Raw genomic sequence first — 20,409 nt, 5'->3', positions numbered from 1 at the left:
TTCTTGCTCTCTCTTTTCTCCTTCTGGCACCCCCAATGATACGAATGTTTTACCTTTGAAGGTGTCCCAAAGGCTCCTTACATTATCCTTACTTTTCTTTTCTTTTTTCTGTTTTGATTGGGTGTTTTCTGCTTCTTTATATTCCAAATTGCTGACTTCTCTGCTTCATGTACTCTACTGTTGAAACCCTGTAAATTATTCTTCATTTCAGTGATTGTATCCTTCATTTCTGTCTGGTTCTTTTTTATGGTTTTCATTTCTTTTTTTATGTTGTTGAAGTTTAAGGTAAATATTCTGAACTAATTTTTATTTGTTGAAGTTTAAGGTTAATAATCTGAACTAAGTATTTTTATGGTTGAGGAATACTTCCCTATAGGTTAAAGCTTTGCTTCTTTTCCTGGAGGCAAGAACAAAACATAATTCTGGCTTGTTCAGAGACTGTTCATGAATTTCTTATATTGGGAGCATTTAGCCACCTGTCTGTTTGTTATTTCCACCAACCCCCCACCCCCCCCCCCCCGCCACAAAACTAAACAAAACAAAACAAAAAAATAACACAAAAAAACCCCCAAGGATTAGAATACTAAAATCAGAATAAAAAATTTGGCTCATTGTTAACATCTCTTTGAAGGTTTGATGGCTAAGGACACTGATGAAACTGGCTGTGGATTTTAATGATCACTGAAATCCTTTTCTCTGACTATTAAAGATAATCAGGATTTACAAAGTATGAGCTTGGCAACACAACTACTTAAAAACCAAGTAAGGCTGAACTGCACCCAGTGTCCAGGAAGATTACAGTACTGAAAATCCCAGGAGCTAATGTTAACCAACAGGCAAGTGTGCAAAAAGCCTTTTTTGTATTTGGCATCATACTTAAAACTATTATTTACTTTCATTTACCTATTCAGATATTTTTATGAATTGACTACATGTAATAGTAACAACAATAATAAAAACTTTCTCCTTTAATAATGTGATGTAGAGCAAAAACACATAAATGACTAAGAAACAAAATAAAAATCTATAATGCTAAATCCTAATGGAAAAGTCAAGCCTTAGTATCCCTGCTTGCATAGCTCATGCTCTTCTCTGATAATCAAAAACATCCCTAAACACTGATTAGGTCCCTTTTGGAGGAGTGACAAATATATATACAAACAATGCTATGGCTGAGTTATGCTTTTCCTTAGTCTACAGTTATTTTCTGTGCCAATTTTATTTTACTATTAATATGTTGAAGCCCAATATTACTTCCAGCTAGGTAATCAAATTATTTAGAAATAATAACCCTCCTTTTGTTTCAATGAAGTGATGGTAGACATTTATTTACCAGAAAATTACTAAGATATTTTGAAGAGCTAAAAAATGACACAGTTTAGTACAAACTGTCCTTTGCCTTTATTGCTTGTATACACAAAGATTACATTATAAAACTGAGTGGAAGGAGGAAAAAATAATGAAAGAAAAAGTTACCTGCTTTAGCATTTTTAAGAATAGTTTTGATAACTTAGATCAACCTGCTAATCTGAAATAGAGCAAAACTACAGTACAATCATGATATAGTTCTAATAATCACATCAATTATACTTTCATTTTAAATTTTTTCTTAAAAAAACATTAATGCTATAAAAATGAAGTTGATGACATCCTTATTTAAAAGACACCTTGTACTGGTATCAAAATATGATTTATTTTAATACCAACTGAAAAAATAGATCTTATATAGCCTATTATTTCAATGAAGTTTTATTATTACTTTTATTTTCAAAATTGGTAGCAAAGTTACTGTTAACAATATAAATTTTCTCTCTTTATAAGTGTTGGAATTTCCTTAAAAGTGTTGAAAGGCAATAGACATTCTAGGATGGGCTTGCTAGGAAAATCAATTATTCTAATATCGATAAATAAGATACTTGATAAATTTATTACTTCTTTAATTTCTTACTAACATTTCCTGATTTTCTAGTTTTTTAATGCATATCATGTTGTAAAAGTATCTAAGTCCAAGCCTTTTCACTGGAGCAATTATTTCCATTTTCCATATTTCTCTTCAGTTTTTCAAATATAGAGTAATATAATCCAATAATCATTACAGGGAGGAATTATGATTTAAGTTGGATAGTGTTCATTTACTTTTTAATTTCATTGGAGAGATATTAATATTAGTCATAAAAGCTTTACAATTTCAACACGCATACATGCCATCACAGAATTAAAAATCTTTAAACCTTATAAAGGGTTCCACTTTGTTTAATGTGTCCTAGTCAAATTTTCATCTAATGAAATATGCTTTTATTAAATACAGTAGCCACCACTTACCTTTAAATATTTTATGGATGAAACTAAGTTCAGTACTGATCCAAGGATGTTGGCATCAAAGCCTTCACTTTGAATATTCCTCAAGGTATTGCATTTCTAAAATGCACCACCTATTATTCTAGCATTACCATACCCTGTCTTTAACTTGGTATATACCATCCTCTGGGGGAAAAACATTTCTTCTTTTTTTTTTTTTTTTGAGATGAGATACAAGAACAGCATCATTCTTGAGGTTCCACCTCAAAAAAAAAAAAAGGTGTTTTGCACATAGTAGCTAGTTTGATACCACCTGGTTTTGTTAGGCTAGCCTTCACACAAAGAGCATGCATATACAGTCACGGCTCACGCATCTGTTTGGAAGTTGATTGAGAACTGCTGCTTATTCAAGTCACAGATGCCCCCATGTTACGCAAGGAGACAGTTGAATTGCATGTCCACCGGGAGAAAAGGAAAATAAACAATGAAACAAATGCAGCAAATATAGGCAGTTGGCATTCAGAACATGCCAAAGAGCTAACACTCATGATTGTCATTATAAAGGTTTTTGTTTCTTTAAAAAAAAAAGTCTTTCTTTGCATATTTTAAAATTTAACAGTCCTAGAGAATCATGAAGTGCCTTGTCGTTTTTGCTGTTGACTTCTGATGACCTCTAGTTGTTTTTTGCATTGCTGGTAATAAGTAGAAAGGCTTTTATTTTCATCTAAAAGCTTTTTATGTTCCTGTACCAGACGAGATGTATTTTGCTGGTCCTTTTCATCCTGGTCCAGTTCTGCAACTAGTTCTTGCCTAAAAACAAATACCAATAATAAGATATTCTACATGATGGAAAAATTTCTATCTTAATAGCTAATGATGGAAGCTTAATGAAGTATAACTTTTATTCTGGGTCTATCATTATACATCTTAGGTACACTACTCAAGATTTACGGGCTGGAATGGAAACTATCAATCACTTTTCTGGTATAAACATACAAATATCGTAATTCTTTTAATAAGTAACTGTACTTAGATAATTAATAAAAACAGATAATATGGAATAATAAAAGTCTCAGAACATTTCATTTGGTATCCTTTTTGTGAAGGAAGGAAGGGAAAAAAGCTGGGAAGGGCTTCATCTGACCACAGGAAAAGAACACTTAAAGATTTTATAGTTTGCATTCCACTTTTATACTCATGTACTTATATTCTGAAGTCACAATTCTATTTAACTACAGTGCAAAGTGGTAGCCAGCAGAACATTTGCAAGCTATTTAAAATAGACGCTCTCAACTTAAATCTCTTACCTATTTTAAAACTGAGAACAATATAAAGTACTACTTTTAAATTGCATGTCTGCATTTTTCAGGAAAGATCCTCAGTAGCCTAGTAAACTTTTAAAAGTCCCTTTTATTTGGGGGATATTAAGTATTAGCTCCTGAAGCGAAGCTACTGAATATACCTCAATAATTAATGAAAAATCCTAAAAATGATTTCCAAGTAATATTTCTCAGTTAAAGTAAGTATTTAAATTGACTAAAACTATCATAGCTTTCACATCCCTCAATCTACTATTTGGTTTTTCTAGTACAGAACTTCTCTTTTAAATGATTAAAGTATGGAAAAAGTATAGATTAAATATGTGAAATAAGAAATACAGAGTTTATGCCAGTGAAATTACTACAGTGTTTTTGTTCCAACATAGGGCCTATTCGCTAAAATTTGTTAAAAATAACAGTGAATTAGTAACACCAAAAAATAAATAAATAAATAACCTGTTAATTTAATTATAAGCAAATCTTGGTTAAAAGCATTTAAAAATTAACGGGGCGTTAATTTTCACATATGACATATGGACAGGAAATTTCGTTCAGTAAATCTAAAGTCTGTTAAATTGAGGTCTGCAAAATTGAGGGTTTACTGTATTAGGTTGAAATAATTTAAATCACTATTATCAGTAAATTGTGATGAAACTATTTTTTTATTTTTCTTGGAAATACAAACAGAAAACTTTCCACAGATTACTTCAGAAAACCAGATTATTTTTTGTTTGATTAAAATTAATAGAGGGAATCCTGTTACCATGTGTATATATAGCTTCCATGATTTTTTTCCTACATTTCATTTTAGTTACCACCATAAATCAGCTTCAGAGGCATAAAATTTCATGCTTAAGCAAAGTAAAGATTTTTTTTTAAAACAAGAAATGCAAATAAAGTATTGTAAAAATTGTACTTTATGTTTCTAAGACAAAGCACAACTATTAGTAAATCAAATTATTTTACCTATGTCTAAGAAAACAAATCTAAGTAGCTTAACTTTATAACTCTGAGAGCATTAAAACATGTTTATGTACCACCAGTTTACTTTCCTTAGTACTACTATAATATGATATAGTCAAAAGGATTGATTTTTGCATGAAAAGTAGCCAAAGGCTGCTTAAACATAAACATATACAAAATCTCCAAGTTAGAAATATGCTTCATGATTAATTCTAAAAATGATAAAGTTTTCATGTCTTTATTTAATACTAGAGGCCCGGTGCATGAAATTCGTGCACTGGGGGTGGGGGGCCCTCAGCCCAGCCTGCCACCTCTCACAGATTGGGAGCCCTCAGGGGATGTCCCACTGCTGGCTTAGGCCCGCTCCCCATGGGGAGCGGGCCTAAGCCACAGTCTGGACTCCCTCTGTGGGAGGTGACCAGGCTGATCTGGGGAAGGCGCCAGCCCCATCACCCCGCTGCTGCTGCCACTGCTGCAGCTGCCAAGGTGTTTTCATCAACACGGACTATAGGCCCTTCACCACGAAAAAATGACAACTTTCTTTAGGCATTTTCAAGATGTGTCTTTCATAGGATATGACATTTCTTTCTTCCTTTTTTTTTTTTTATCCTCACCTGAGGATATGTTTCCATTGACTTTTAGAGAATGTGGAAGAGAAAGGGAAAGACAGAGAGAAACATCAATGTGAGAGGGACACTTCAATTGGTTGCCTCCTGCATGAGCCCTGACCTGGGCCCTGGCCAGGGAGGAGCCTGCACCCTAAGTACATGCCCTTGATCAGAATTGAACCCGGACCCTGTGGTCAGCAGGCCAAGGCTCTATTCCCTGAGCCAAATCAGCTAGGGCAGGATATGACATTTCTTAGCCCCTCCAGCAGCGGACCTTAGTTTTTTCCTCCAGGAGTGTGGTGGAAAAACCCTAGATCACTTTCTTGGATTCTTATTACCCAAGTTACCAAGAACATTGCGAGTGGCGGCATACAGAGAGCTTAGCCAATGAGCGGTCAGAAAAGGTGTTTCCTCTGCAGCTCATGTGCAGAGGACCCCCTGCATTGTGTCCACTGGGCTGGGGGTGTGCCACGAGCTGCGTGGCGGCTGCTGGGGGCATGCCCCCAGCCCGGCAGCCCTGCACTGTGTCCGCAGCCCTCCCTCCCTCCATGGCCGGGGCGCGGGACGCTATGGGCGCCACCATCTTTGTGTCGGAGTGATGGTTAATTTGCATATTACTCTTTTATTAGATTAGATTGCACCTTAACATATTTCAAACTCAAAATACTGAGTTTTAATTTTTATTTATAAAAGATAACTTACTTTCTCTGTAATAACAATGCAATTTCTGTTTGAACTTTCATATATTCTTGTGCCATTTTGCAATGCTGTTCAAACACTGCCATAGATTCTTTGGAGTTTGGGCATGGTGCTAGAGGCTGAAAATAAATTAAAAAATGTTAAAACATAATTAAATCAAATCTCATTATCTAGCTAAGATGAGAGTTAAAATAGTGACTGTGATGTATTATTTTTATAGCACTCAAGTAATGATCTTTTAAAAATAAGTGTCCAACCATGCCCTAGAAAATCTGTGTCCTTTTGTCAGAGTTAACTCAGAACTTAAATTTACACTTGCTGTTTTAACAGTTGTTGTTCCCGAGAACCATGAAGAGTACTCTTGGACTCAAGGCTTTATATTTCAGGTTGCCAAAAGGCATTATACCAAAAAACATTTGGTATAATGGTGACACTTAGATGTTTAGCCACTATGAACATGACAATATATCACAAAATTTATTACATAGAAATGAGCTTATATGAATTTTATATATTTTATTGCACTAAAATTAAAGAACAAAAAATACTCTTCTTGGCAATCTTAAAGATATGAGAGTATTTTAACATGACTGTTAGGATAAGAACATGATTTTGCCCATTTTAAATTTAATTAACTTAACTGAAAGAATCATTTATTTTAATAAGACGAAGGAGCTTAAAAACATAAATAAGTGAATATACAATGACAGAAACACAAATGTCAGCTTTAAAGATAAATTCTCTAAATTTTTTGTAAGAAAAAGTAAACACTGACTGACAAAGTACAGGACTCCTTTACCTGTAGTTGGTGATCCAGTGTAAGATAGGCCATTGGGATGGAGTTATCTGATCCATTGGTATCTGTAATTCAAGCATGGATTTTATTTATCTTCTGTCATAAATACTTTAAAACAAAAGCAGGAAAGCATGCATGAAGTATTTTTTTTCCCCCTAAAGTAAATAACATATAGAAGTTACTACTGGCCCGGCGGGCATGGCTCAGTGGTTGGTTGACCTATGAACCAGGAGGTCACAGTTAGATTCCCGGTCAGGGCACATGCCTGGGTTGCAGGCTTGATCACAAGCGAGGGATGTGCAGAGACAGTTGATCAATGATTCTCTTATCATTGATGTTTCTATCTCTCTCCCCCTCTCCCTTCCTCTCTGAAATAAAAATATTTTTAAAAAAGTTATTATTGGTAATGAAGAGTCTAGTTATGAATTCTAAAGGTAAACAGAGAATATCTAATTACCATATAATTAGAATGCAACCATACTCTCATACTTACAATTTAAGTTGACTATCCTATATAATAGATAATATGCAAATTAATCCTCACGCCCTCACAAGATGGCTGCCTTACAACCAGGCCGGCAGGGGGGTTAGTGAGGGACGACCAAACGACTGAACAGCAGGCTGCGTGGGGCGACCAGGCTGGCGGGGGGGGGGGGGGGGTGTGAGGGGTGACCAAACAACTGAACAGCAGGCTGTGTGGGGTGACCAGGCCGGGGGGGGGGGGGGCAGTTAGGGGCGACCAGGCCTGCAGAGGGGGGCAGTAAGAGGTAATCAAGCTGACGGTGGGGGGGCGGGGGAGTTAGGGGCGACCAGGCTGGTGGGAGGGGCAGTTGGGGGTGATTAGGCTGGCAGGGGGGACAGTGAGAGGCGACTAGGCTGGCAGGGGGGGCAGTTGGGGGCAACCAGGCCAGCAGGAGGGGCAGTTAGGGGTGACCAGGCCGGCAGAGGGGGGCAGTTGGGGGTGACCAGGCTGGCAGGGGGGGCAGTAAGGGGTGACCAAGCAGGCAGGCAGGTGAGCGATTAGGAGCCAGTGGGCCAGGATTGTGACAGGCATGCTTGACTGCCAGTTTAGGCCCGACCTAAACCGGCAGTCGGACATCCCTCAAGGGGTCCTGGATTGGAGAGGGTGCAGACTAGGCTGAGGGGACACCCCCCCCACCCATGCACGAATTTCGTGCACCGGGCCTCTAGTAAGTTAAATAATATTAAAGTTCATAAGCCCTTGTTTAATTAAAAACAAAAAACAAGTATATACTCAAGTGCTGATCTTTTAAAAAGTAAGAAAATCTGTGTCCTTTCGTCAGTTAATTCAGAACTTAAATTTACATTGCTGTTTTAATTAACACTTTTGTTGTTATACAGAACCATGAATACAGTACCCTTTATATTTAAATTCAGAATCATGGCCTTTACATTTGCAATTCAGTCTTCACAGACTTTACCTAATCAAACCCACATCTCCTTCTTCCCCTGATCATGCTAGGTTTACTATAAGGCTGTGTCAACTCCGGCAACATTAGTGTTCCTTAATAGGGGAAAGGGAAAAGCAAGAGACACATTCTCTTCCAGTGGGTCACCTCCAATATATATAGATTCTAGTGAGCCCCCAACCCTCCTAATGAGAATCACTATGGAAAATGAGTGAGATTATTGATGGGGGTATAGTACACATAAGAAAATTGTGGCTCAAAGTCATGCCCAAACTGTTAAATGGGTTAATTCAAACAACCAGTCAAATTTTATCAAACTGTTTGAACAGATAGCTTTTGTTTGTCTTTAATAGAGGTAAATTGCCCTAACTACTTGCTTGAGAAGCATGGAATGGCCTCTTCCCGACATTAATATTTAAATACAATTCCAGAAGCAGGCAGGATAACTGTGAAGTAATATGGAATTTTCCATTTCAGAAGTAGCTGCTTTCCCACTGTTAGTGGAGAATATATGAACTAAACAAGTGAGCTGCCCTTCAGCCCTTTTTCTGACAAGCAACTGACTGAAAGAGCAGTGTGGATAAAGGCAAGGTCAAGGTAGCAGCAAGGCTCTGCATCCAATGCATGAAAAAATTTAAGAGTTTGATGGCTCAGTAACATCCTGACTTATTGTTGACTGGTACTCTAGTAGTTTTTTGTTTTGTTCTTTAATTATTGAGAATGTGCTTGCAAATAACTCCAAAAGCTAAGCTAACAGACCAAATGATATAATGCATATAAGAAATATCACGCAATACTGACATATGATAAGCACTCAACACACAGTGATTATTATTCTTGTTATTGATACTAAATGTAGAATAAGGAAGAGAGGACGTTTTAAAACACTCAAGTTTGTATTTCAGATTGAAAAGTAATGTTTATTAAAGAAAGAATAACAGTATTGCCTAGGAGAGCCTTATTTACCCTAAAATCATACACTAACATAAAAGTTTTTCTAAAATGGCTAAATGAGAAGTATAGTTAATTTATTTTCTTTCTGACCAACCCTCTCCCCATTCCCAACAGCTGTTTCAAACTATGCTCCCATAGAACACTACTTTCCACCAAGTTAAAATTGGTTAAAAATGATTTCTCCTTGCCCTGGCCAGTGTGGTTGGAATATTGTCCTGTATACTGAAAGGTCACAGGTTCGATCCCCAGTCGGAACGAGTATGAGAGGCAACCAATCTATGTTGTACTCTCACATTGATGTTTCTCTCTAAAATCAATAAACAAGCCCTAGCTGGTTTGGCTCAGTGGATAGAGCATCGGCCTGCAGACTGAAGGGTCCTGGGTTCGATTCCAGTCAAGGGCACATGCTGGGATTGTGGGCTCGATCCCCAGTGGGGATGTGCAGGAGGCAACTGATTAACGATTCTCTCTTCTCATCATTGATGTTTCTATCTCTCTATCCATCTACCTTCCTCTCTGAAAGCAATAAAAATATATTAAAATCAGTAAACATATCCCTGGGTGAGAATTTAAAAATAAATTAAAAAAATAATAAATGATTTCCCCTTGACTTTATAGGAACAACTGTCTTGAAAGTTTTTCAATTTAACACTTCCACTCCTATTACTCATTCTTAAAACTTAGACACTTGATATATCTTATTAATCAGTACCCTGTATCTGTGTTTCAGAATTAAGTATAATATATCAATGTTTCACACTATTCTGGGGGTGGAAAAAAGTCCAAATATTTATTCAAACAATTAAAACCCTTCAATGGTGGGAACTTAAGGTCCTTTGTTAGACATTAGTTTTCTCTAAACCAAGAAGTGAGATTTCACTTTCTCACGTATACACAAACTGAACTTTAGTTTTTAGTGTCTAATAGTAATAACTGATCATAAGACAACGAAGGTATATTCCATGAGAGTTTGTTCTGTAATGTTTCAATTGCTAATCAAATTTAATCTTGTTTCCTGAATGTTGAGACTCACATTTCTTTGGTTAAATTAGGCCAAAATATATCTTCTGGCTCCTCAAACACAATACTTATAACCATCTCATATTCTCTAAGAAGGTGTTCCCTTCATGTGCAGTATTGCCTTCTTTCTGCTTTATGATTAAAGAATAAGTCTCACAATTTTACAAAACGTTGCAGACGATGCCAGGTTTTACCTAATTGATTTTAGCTATTAAAATTCTCAGCCGGCACTACAAATTTAGTAGTTTATTCCATATCATGACTACTTTATGTCTGTATCATGACACTCTAATCAGATTGCAGCAATGGGCTGTCTTCTACTTCTACTTTGGCCAAGTACTAAGCCCAGGAGAAACTCTCCTGTGAGTTTTCCCAAGTTCTGTGGCTTCCTCTACTAGGCCTGGGCAACTCTCTCACCACACATTTATCTTTTTTATTTTTTTTAATCTCTACTATGTTATAAATAGAAAACCAGAAACCCACGAGCACTCAATATGTACAATGATTATTAAATCGTTCTGTTCTTTATTTTTCTCTGGAAAACACATAGACTGCTTTCTCTTTTAAATAATAATAAAAAGAATTAATTAGGTTGTTTTAACTTATGTATGCACTTCTAATATTTTCCTGAATCAGTGGACCTTCAAAGAAAAAGGCTTTATCTACCCCTTCCCTGTAATTTATTATATTAGCTTGGTTAGCAACACTTTTCTTAGAAATTGTGCAAAGCTGAACTTCATTAATTATAAATTTAAACCAGAGCCTCAACTTCTAAAATTGCATTCAACATTATTTAAAAATGATAACCATACATTGCAATAATTTCAAGGCAAAGAAAAAAATCAGTTAATATAACAAGTTGGACCTATGTACGATTTCTAGCTATTGATATTTTGTGGTACTTTAGGTTCCAGAAAAGAAAAAATATGAGATGGGGGTTGGAAGGGTGGGAGAGCACATGAAGTGGAAACACAGCAGTTAAGTGAGATGGACCTAAGAGAATTTGATTTTACCCTCATGTTGAGTTTAGTCCAGGCTGAAGTCAGGAGGTCTGCCATGTGTAGTACCAGATTTAGGCAAATGCTGTAATGTCAAGGAGAGTACTCCCTCACTGAGGATTTAGGAACCAAAAAAAGCTGATATTACCTGACTGTCAGTGATCAAATCTGTCAAGAATATTTCCCTGTCTGCCTCTGAGCAGAAGCACGTCATGATGAATTCTGCACATGTGCTGAGTAGTGGTAAATGTTCTGAGCAAACCTAGGTTGGATTGTGCTAGGGGTGAAACTTAGAAGAGTTTTTGATACCGCTAAATTTAAACTTACTAAAACTAGAGAGTACACCCCTGGCTAAACATAGTTCTATCTTACATGACACAGAGAAAAGCCACCCAAATATTTTTTTAAATTAAATTATAAATTTGATTAAACCAAGCCAAATATTTATAAATACTTATAAGCAGTATTTTAGTTTATAAACACAGAGAACTGACTTTTTAATTTCAATTTAATTGCCACTATTAATAACATAGTTGATTTTATATAAAATCCCAAATGGTTTAATTTTCCAAGGTCTAAGAGATTGTTGTTTGTTCTCTGACATCATAACATATAAATAATTTTTATAGGAGCATACTGCTGAGTATTTATCAAGGTATTCTTCCACTATGACATATAATTTTCTGCTTGCCCATATTGAAACTATTCTATCACTAGATTTTAATACTAATATTTTGACCAGATAAGTTATTCATGTTAGGGAGTTTTAATAACTCTTAACAGACTTTTAAAGGCCCACTTAACAGACTATATAACCAAAATGAAGTTTCCCTATTATTTAAAATTGATTCAAAAGGTCACAATCAGAAATTTTTTCTCACTAAAGTACCTGGTATCTTTAAAACAAAAGACTGAGATGAAGATGATTATTTTTATCATTCTGCTGAATTTAGGGATTTAGAAGATAAAGACTTTACTACTACCATCCAGTAGAATGGATCATAATGGGATAATAACAGACTAAAGTATTAAAAATACAATATCTCCTATTTGGGAACCCCAAAACTAACCATCTTCAAAATACATGTTTAGTATCTGGGTGAAAAAAAATGCAGAGGGCTAACGGTCTCTGTCTCAGTACTCAAAAGACATTTTTAAGTTTATTACTAAATATTTTTTTAATATGAAAATCTAAACTACTGTATAATGCCTGCTTCATTTTGTTGTGTAATTATAATTACAGTAATGACACAAGAAAATGAAAATAAACATGGTAAATTCCACTTCTTAATTAAAATGAGGAAATAAACTGGTCACCTGTGGAATCATCAGGGGTCCATGGATGACTTCGAGCTGACTTTTCTGAGGTTGGTCCTGATGTAGTAGTGATCATTCTGATGCTAGGACTGGATGACCTACTGCTCACCTATAGGAAAAAGTTATAGGAGATTTATTTATTTTTAAATGACAAGAAAAAAATTTCCATTATAAGGCAAAGGACAGAATTGCATTTTTATCAGTAGAAGTCCCAAAACACTCTTGCAAAAAAAACCCTCAAATCCTCTACAGACACAATATATATACACACACATACTGAACACTTGAGCACTAATGGCCTAAAGCATGGGTTCTCAACCTTTCTAATGCCGTGACCCTTTAATACAGTTCCTCATGTTGTGGTGACCCCCAACCATAACATTATTTTCGTTGCTACTTCATAACTGTAATTTTGCTACTGTTAATGAATCGTAATGTAAATATCTGTGTTTTCTGATGGTCTTAGGCGAACCTGCTAGTGGTTCTCAACCTGTGGGTCGCGACCCACAGGCTGAGAACCGCTGCTGTAGAGCCTAAGACCATCAGAAAACACAGATATTTACATTACGATTCATTAACAGTAGCAAAATTACAGTTATGAAGTAGCAACGAAAATAATGTTATGGTTGGGGGTCACCACAATGTGAGGAACTGTATTAAAGGGCTGCGGCGTTAGAAAGGTTGAGAACCACTGGCTTAAAGTGTTTGTTTTGACTGCCTGCTGCACTCAGAGGACCAGATGTAAAGTCTTGGGCCTTTGTAGGGTGGGAGTAAAGCTGGAGAACCTTCATGCTTAAAGCTAAAAGCCAAGAAAGGCTTCACACTCAGGGAAAGAAGGAACTAGGAAAAATAAATCTATCCTACAAAAGAAGATAAGCAAATTTGTGGCTCTGGGTGGAGGGAAGAAAATGTGTTCACTGTGAATCTGCAAAAAATTTCCCGAATTGATGAAGACAACAAATGCCAACCATAACAAATTCCGAGCAGAAAAGAGAAAATTTACGATACCGAGTTAAACCTGGGGCTAATTATAATCAAATTCTAGAAAACAAAGACAAATAGATAAGAGTAAAAAGCAGCATAGAGAAAAAGATAGATTACCTATAAAAAAATACCAGTTAGATTCTCAATAGCAACCAGAAGAAAGTAGAATTATCTTCAAACTGCTAAAATAAAATAACTGAGAACCAGAATTGTTTAGCCAACAAAATGTGAAGAATAAGGTCAGAATAACATTCTCAGGTGAGCAAAAACAGAGTCTAGCATTCATAGACTCTTACCATAAGTTTTCTATAACTTTCCATAAGACTCTTTCCATAAGTTCTTCAGGGAGAAGAAAAATGTTTCCCTAATGGAAGGGCCAAATTGAAATGAGGATTATTGGTAAACACAAGTATGAATCCATACACCGAAAATATTAAACAATGAAAACAGTGATTAATTTATAGAATTACAAAATAAATCAATAATACGGTACTAAAATCTAAATAACAATAGCATCAGCAAGAGAAACATAAATTTAAAGATACTTATATTGTTCAGGATGAGGGTAAAGATATTAACTTTAGGTTGGGCATGCATGTTAAAATTTCACAGGTAATTACTAAAAGTAATAATATACCTAACTCTCCAATCAGAAAGAAAGAATGGAATAAGAAATATACTTATTGAATTCAAAGGAAGGCAAAAAAGGAGATAAAAAAGCACAAAATAAGAGAGAACAGTAATCATCTATCTATATAAAAACCTAATATGCAAATCGACCAAATGGCAGAACCACCTGCGGAGTGACCGGTAGGTGGTGGTGGGGGAGGGGCTGGTGAGCAGGCAGTGCCAAACCACCAGCCAAGGCGGGTACCAACGGGAGCCCAACCCCCCCACCCCGATCACCCCACAGATCAGCCCTGATTGCCCGCCAGGCTTAGGGACCCTACTGGTGCACGAATTTTGTGCACTGGGCCTCTAGTAATAAATAGAAATGGATTATATTCTCCAGTTAGATATTTAAAAAATCAGATTATCAGGCTAAATTAAATGCTGTGTAAACAGACATATCTAATTCACATTGATAGAAAAAACAGAAGGTTAACGAATAAAAAAAGATAACTAGGCAAAAACTACCCCAAATAAGGTTATATAGCTACTAGAGATCCAATGCACAAAATTCATACACAGGGCGGGGAGGAGTCTCAGCCCGGCCTGCTTTCTCTCACAATCTGGGACTGCTGGCTCCTAACCGCTCACCTGCCTGCCTGATCACCCCTAACTGCTCACCTGCCTGCCTGATCACCCCTAACTGCTTCTGCCTTGGCTCCCGCCAGGGCGGCTTTGTCCGAAATGACATCTGGAAGGTTGTTTGGCTGTCCGGTCTAATTAGCATATTATGCTTTTATTATTATAGATATTAGTATCACAGAGAATATATTTTAGAGAATAAAAAATTACTAGGGCCCTAGCTAGTTTGGCTCAGTGGATAGAGCATCGGCCTGCAGACAGAAGAGTTCCAGGTTCAATTCTAGTCAAGGGCACATGCTTGGTTGCAGGCTCGATCCCCAGTAGGGGGCATGTAAGAGGCAGCCAATCAATGATTCCCTCTCATCATTGATGTTTCTCTCTCTTTCTCTTCCTATCTGAAATCAATAAAAATATATTTTAAAAAAATTAGTAGGGAAAGAGATTCAGAACATAATTCAAAATTTACATGCTGTGTCTATTACAATACAGACTGTACCTATACATAGCTTCCAAACAGATAAAAAAATAAAACACTGAGAAACATTCACAATCAATCATAGTGAGACACAATATTTTACTAATCCTCTGTAGCCCTAGCTGGTTTCGCTCAGTGGATAGTCGGCCTGCAGACTGAAGGGTCCTGGGTTCGATTCTGCTCAAGGGCACATACCTCAACTGCAGGCTCAATCTCTAGCCCTGGTCAAAGTGTGTGAGGGAGGCAACCAATCAATGTGTCTCTCTCATATCATGTTTCTCTTTCTGTCTCTCCCCATCCCTTCCATTCTTTCTAAAAAAAATAAAAAATCAATGGAAAAATATCCTCAGGCGAGGATTAACAACAACAACAACAAAAAAACCCTCTGTAAATGATACATAAAATCAGACCAAGGAACAAAACATGCACACAGTACAACCTGAACTTCATGAACCCAAGGCTGAGAAATGAAAACATGAATTTTTTAAAGCACCCATGGAACATTTATGAAAACTGGTCATACAGTAGGCAATAAAATAGTTCTCAAAAAAAGTTTAAAAATTTAGTAACATATAAACCATATCTTTTTGTATTGATTCACAATTAATCTTTAAAGAAACGTATGTTTAAACATTTAAAAATACTTCTAAATAACTCACTGGTCAAAGAAAACAAAATGAAAATTAAAAACCATTTGAACTGAATTTTAACTCAAATCACACTAAAACTGTGGCATGCAACTAAAGATGCATTTAGAGAAAAATATTTAATTTCAAATATTTATGTGAAAAAGTCAGAAGCAGTGATAATTTACAAGCTAAGGATTTAACTTACATAGTTAGAAAAAGAGCCAAGCTATAAGCTTCCCAAAAGAAACAAAATAAGATGAGAGCATACTATAAAAATTTTGTGGTTAGTAAATAAAAAACAAAACAAACCAATGTGAAATAAACAAATTCCAAAAAAACATATAAATTACCAAAATTTCTATACATTATAGAAAAATACAAAAAAACCCTCAATCCATAAATTATAAAAATTTCTATACTTTATAGAAAATAGCAAGGTTTACTGGTGAGTTCTATCAAATATCCAAGACATTTTTTATCTTAAAGAAATTATTCTTGAAAGAATGACAAACAGTTCCTGACTCATTCAGCAACAGAAATATTTAAAAAGTTGAGGTTATTCTACAAACGCACAGGTCACTTGACATTAGGAATTCTATTCATGCAATTCACTATATTAAAAAATTAAAGAAGAAAAACCACAATACATAAAAAATATTTGATAAAATTTAACATCCATTTATAAAATATATATTTAACAAACTTAAATGTCATTTAAGAGAATTTCTTAGCCAGATAGAGGGTATTAATAAAAAGTCCAGAAACAGAATATACAATAGAAAATGGCATTGTGGGTTGGTGAGAGGATGACAAGGAGGTCACAGGTAAAGAATACACAGGAGACTCAGGGGCATTGATCATGTTCCCTTTCTGTTGGGTGGTGGGTTCATAAGTGTTCATTTTATTATTAGGTTTCACTACTTACATACTACATGTGTTCTTATCTATGTATTTATATAACATATATTTAAAACTCTCAAGGACATATAAACTAAAATGGATTTCATAAGAATTTTTTTCTTGAGGTATTATTAAATACCCAAAAGGATATGGAGTGACATAAAGTCAAACATAAAAAATATATAAATTCATAAAGGATTTTCTGTCCGGTTTCAATATGTAAACAAGGAACACTCAAAGACTGCATCAAATAAAAATGAGAGGCTGCACAGTAGTATAAAGTACCCTTCAGGAGAAATTACCAGATGTGAGTTCTAATTATGGTGTAATATCTGATTTAGTTTACCTCAAGAAGTCTTGCTTTCCTTATCGGAAGAAGGGGTGGGGCCGAGTTAAAAATGTGATGACTTTCAGTGTTCCCTCCAGTGCTAAAATTCTATGAGTTTAAACATTGAAAACCCACAGTGGATTGAGAATACTAAATAATGAAAGGCACTCATAATAATTTCAGTGATTAGATCATAAAATAATTTGGAAGAAAAGAAAAAGTGGTGGAATATTACTTTCTTCTTGGGTACCTATTGAAATTGTTTCAGAAATTCCCAAAAGCTTTTCTATACCATTAACAATTTAAAAACTCAGTATCAGACTGGTAGTTCCAAAACCTTAGTTCATTCATATCACTTATAAAGGAGTCCTGCGTACCACCATGCTCATTCTGTTTTCTCCTTGCTAATTCCTCTCCATCATGTAAGGCCCAGCTCAGGTTCCCTTCAAGAGATTTGCTCATTCGTGCTATATCCCTGGTTCTTTGTACACAAAGCCAGAACCTGTGTAACAAGAGAGGAGTGCCTAGCAGTGTGCAGAACAGAAAATGTTTACTGGTTATTATTGGATCAGTTCTGAAATTCTCACCCTGATCTTCCTCAACTTCCATAGGCAGTTTATCTTACCTATCCAGATCATCCCTCCTCTGACAATTCCTTATAATCTGTTTCCCTTCCCGCTTTTAAGCTTGTCCTTATATTCATTTAAGGATTATATGGCATAGTGCAAAGAGCACGTATGAAACAGAAATATATATAACTGCCACTTTTATAGGTAAAAAACAATCAAATGTCAGCAAATTCACATGACTAGTACAGCGATTTTCAACCTTTTTCATCTCATGGCACACATAAGCTAATTACTAAAATTCTGTGGCACACCAAAAAACATATATTTTTTTTTTCCAACCTGAAAAAGGTATAATTTTGATTCATTCACACCTGATAGTTATTGTTGTGTTGGTTGTTATTTTTTAATTTGACAATCCAAGGAATAAGAGGTCAGTGCCCCTGACTAAATAGTCAGGTACTATATATTTTAAAAATTCTCGCTGATTTAGTCTAATACTTGGGAGACCTGGGTTTAAAATCTCAGTTCTGCTATTTATAGCTGTGTAAACTGAAACAAGTAACTTAGCCTCTCTGAGCCGTAGACTCATCATTTATCTAGTGTGGATGACAAATAGCAATAGTTAGAAGTCAGGCCTTGGAGACAATACAGAGTTTGAGTCTCTGGTCTGCCATCTAAAGCACTGTGACTTTAGGTAAGTTCTTTAACCTCTAAGACTCAATAGTAAAATGAAGACAGTATTACCTACCTCATCAGGTTGTGAAAAATCAAATGAAATAATGTACTTGAAGTGTCTTGACATAAAGATGGGAATATATGAGTAGATTTGTAGCACCCAACAATTCCCTCTCTAGATAAAAAAATCACAGTTCTTAAATAAAACATATTCAGTGACTAAACCCTATCACAAAGACATTTTTCTCCTTGAATTTTGGCTGTATTCATAGCCTGTCCTACATAAACTTCAACTTTAGTCAGAAATGCTTTATACTTTCTAAGTTTGGGATTTTGAAAAAGCATAAAAATCTCCGAAGGGCAGAGATCATGTGTACTTTTGTATTATAGTCCCCAGGATTCAGAAAATTACTGACTATACAATAACCACATAATCAACACTCACTGAATAAAATGATAATATAAGCTGTTGGCACTCAGAAATAAGACTAGTGCTTAGGCTTATTTACCTTTTATACATAAGAGTAAGAATACACACCAAAGAGAACCAGTCATGAAATATATCTCTTATTTTTAGATTGCTGTTACCCCTGGTACAACAAGTACGGATATTATGACATTATTGCTAAGTCTTTTTAATCTCTTTTACTGAAAGCAAGTCTTGTGATTAAAAAGAGTACAATGATTTGACCATAGTTACACTGTAATTTGTACTGTAAAACATTTATAAAACACTTTTTCAAAATGCTAGCAGAGGAGGGTTTCATAGTCAACCTAATTTTATATTAATAGTTTTACTTTAACATTTTAAGAAAAATAAATATAAGTGCTTGTGACATGTGAGACTCAGTATCAGTTATGAGATATTAAATAAGATACAAGTAATAATTAGGTTTACAAAATATAAGAATGGGTTTTGTATATTAAAAAAGCCACTGAACCTCTGTCATATTAAGACAAATAATCCTATTTGGACCTACTATGAATTATAGTATTCCTTAAGTTTATATCTTTCCCAAGAGAATTCTTTGTTACTTATTTCTTTTCACCTCATGTGCAGCCATTTTTTTCCTACTTGAGATTTCCTACAGCTATAAAACTAGAAAAACAAGGCTAATATTTTTAGGTCAAGTTTCAAAACTAGTATTTCTTTAAAGCTTCAAGAAAAGCTCTAATGAGCTACATATAAATTCCTCAAAAGTCTTCAGATTTCGAGGAATTGGTATCTCAATGAATAACATAGTATTCATATGTTTATATAAAAAAACTAAAGAAATATTTTAAAATAAGCCATAACTGTATTTTTGAATACCTGAAAAATAAAAGGCATAAATAAGAGGTACAGGTAATACCTGACAATCTTTAAAAAATCTAGTTTGTGGGCTCAATTTGTGTTACTGATTACAACTTGCTATGGAAGATGTCTTATTTTATAGTAGCTGTTTTTAAAAAATCACTGGTAAAATTACAATGGCCATAATGTTCTCAAACTATTAACTTATTTAGGTTGCTCCTTCAAGACATTGCAATTACTTTATTTTATGCTTACATGAACTGCAAAATTTAAGTGATATAGAGAAGCCTGAATTACGATAAGAACTGGATATGAAAGTAGGTACGAAAAACAGAAATACCCACATAGCAATTTAAGGCAGCAAAAGAATACTAAGCCAAATTTAAGCCGCAGGGGCAAATTACCATCAATAGACACGAATAAGAATTGGACTTGGACCAGAACTTTATCTCTATATTTATAAAAAGAAATTGGGTGTTATTTTACAGACAAAAATAAAGCTTTGCTTCTTTTTATGTCTCACCTGAAAGACTGGGAAAATATTTTCATGAGGCAAGAATTTATGGCCAGTGCAACTATTTAGACTGACATTTTAAAGTTATTTAAAACCCTCAGAAATCTTAGTTGCTAAAATTATACAAGCACAAAACGCAGAGATTAAATGTCAATTTATATGATATTCTTGCTAAAGGAACACTTGAATGACATAAATATTAAAAAGAAATAGACCTCAGTTGGTAATTTGGATTTATAAGGGCACTTCCTCTAGTTGACAGTTACAGATAATTCAATTAAATCCATACATGGCAGAGTGTACTGAAAACATTTTTTTTCAAATCTGAAGGTACAGGTTCAATCTAATTCTGGTTTCATGATAGTGCACAATAAAAAAAATTTAGAAT

The 20,409-nt window shown here is 35.1% G+C and overlaps 1 protein-coding gene across 3 annotated transcripts in view; it reads right to left on the bottom strand.

Moving 5' to 3' along the window:
- Nucleotides 1-267: 267 nt before the first annotated feature.
- MAP3K7 (mitogen-activated protein kinase kinase kinase 7) overlaps nt 268-20,409 on the bottom strand; it is a 66,467-nt gene continuing 46,325 nt past the window's right edge. Inside the window, exons 13-16 of one of the 3 annotated variants that reach the window (XM_080666454.1) lie at nt 12,403-12,511; nt 6,687-6,748; nt 5,891-6,006; nt 268-3,108 (exon numbers count right to left, since the gene is read on the bottom strand). In XM_080666454.1, coding sequence (XP_080522580.1) covers nt 2,928-3,108; nt 5,891-6,006; nt 6,687-6,748; nt 12,403-12,511 — 468 coding nt within the window. In that variant the 3' untranslated portion in view covers nt 268-2,927. The remainder of the gene's footprint in view (nt 3,109-5,890; nt 6,007-6,686; nt 6,749-12,402; nt 12,512-20,409) is intronic. The other 2 variants (XM_080666453.1, XM_080666455.1) reach the window with 2 other exon arrangements.

Source organism: Plecotus auritus (assembly GCF_963455305.1).
Source record: "Plecotus auritus genome assembly, chromosome: 4".
Taxonomy (NCBI): Eukaryota; Metazoa; Chordata; class Mammalia; order Chiroptera; family Vespertilionidae; genus Plecotus; species Plecotus auritus.
The sequence above is the reverse complement of the archived record's forward strand: the minus strand, read 5'-3'. Positions and strand labels throughout refer to the sequence as shown.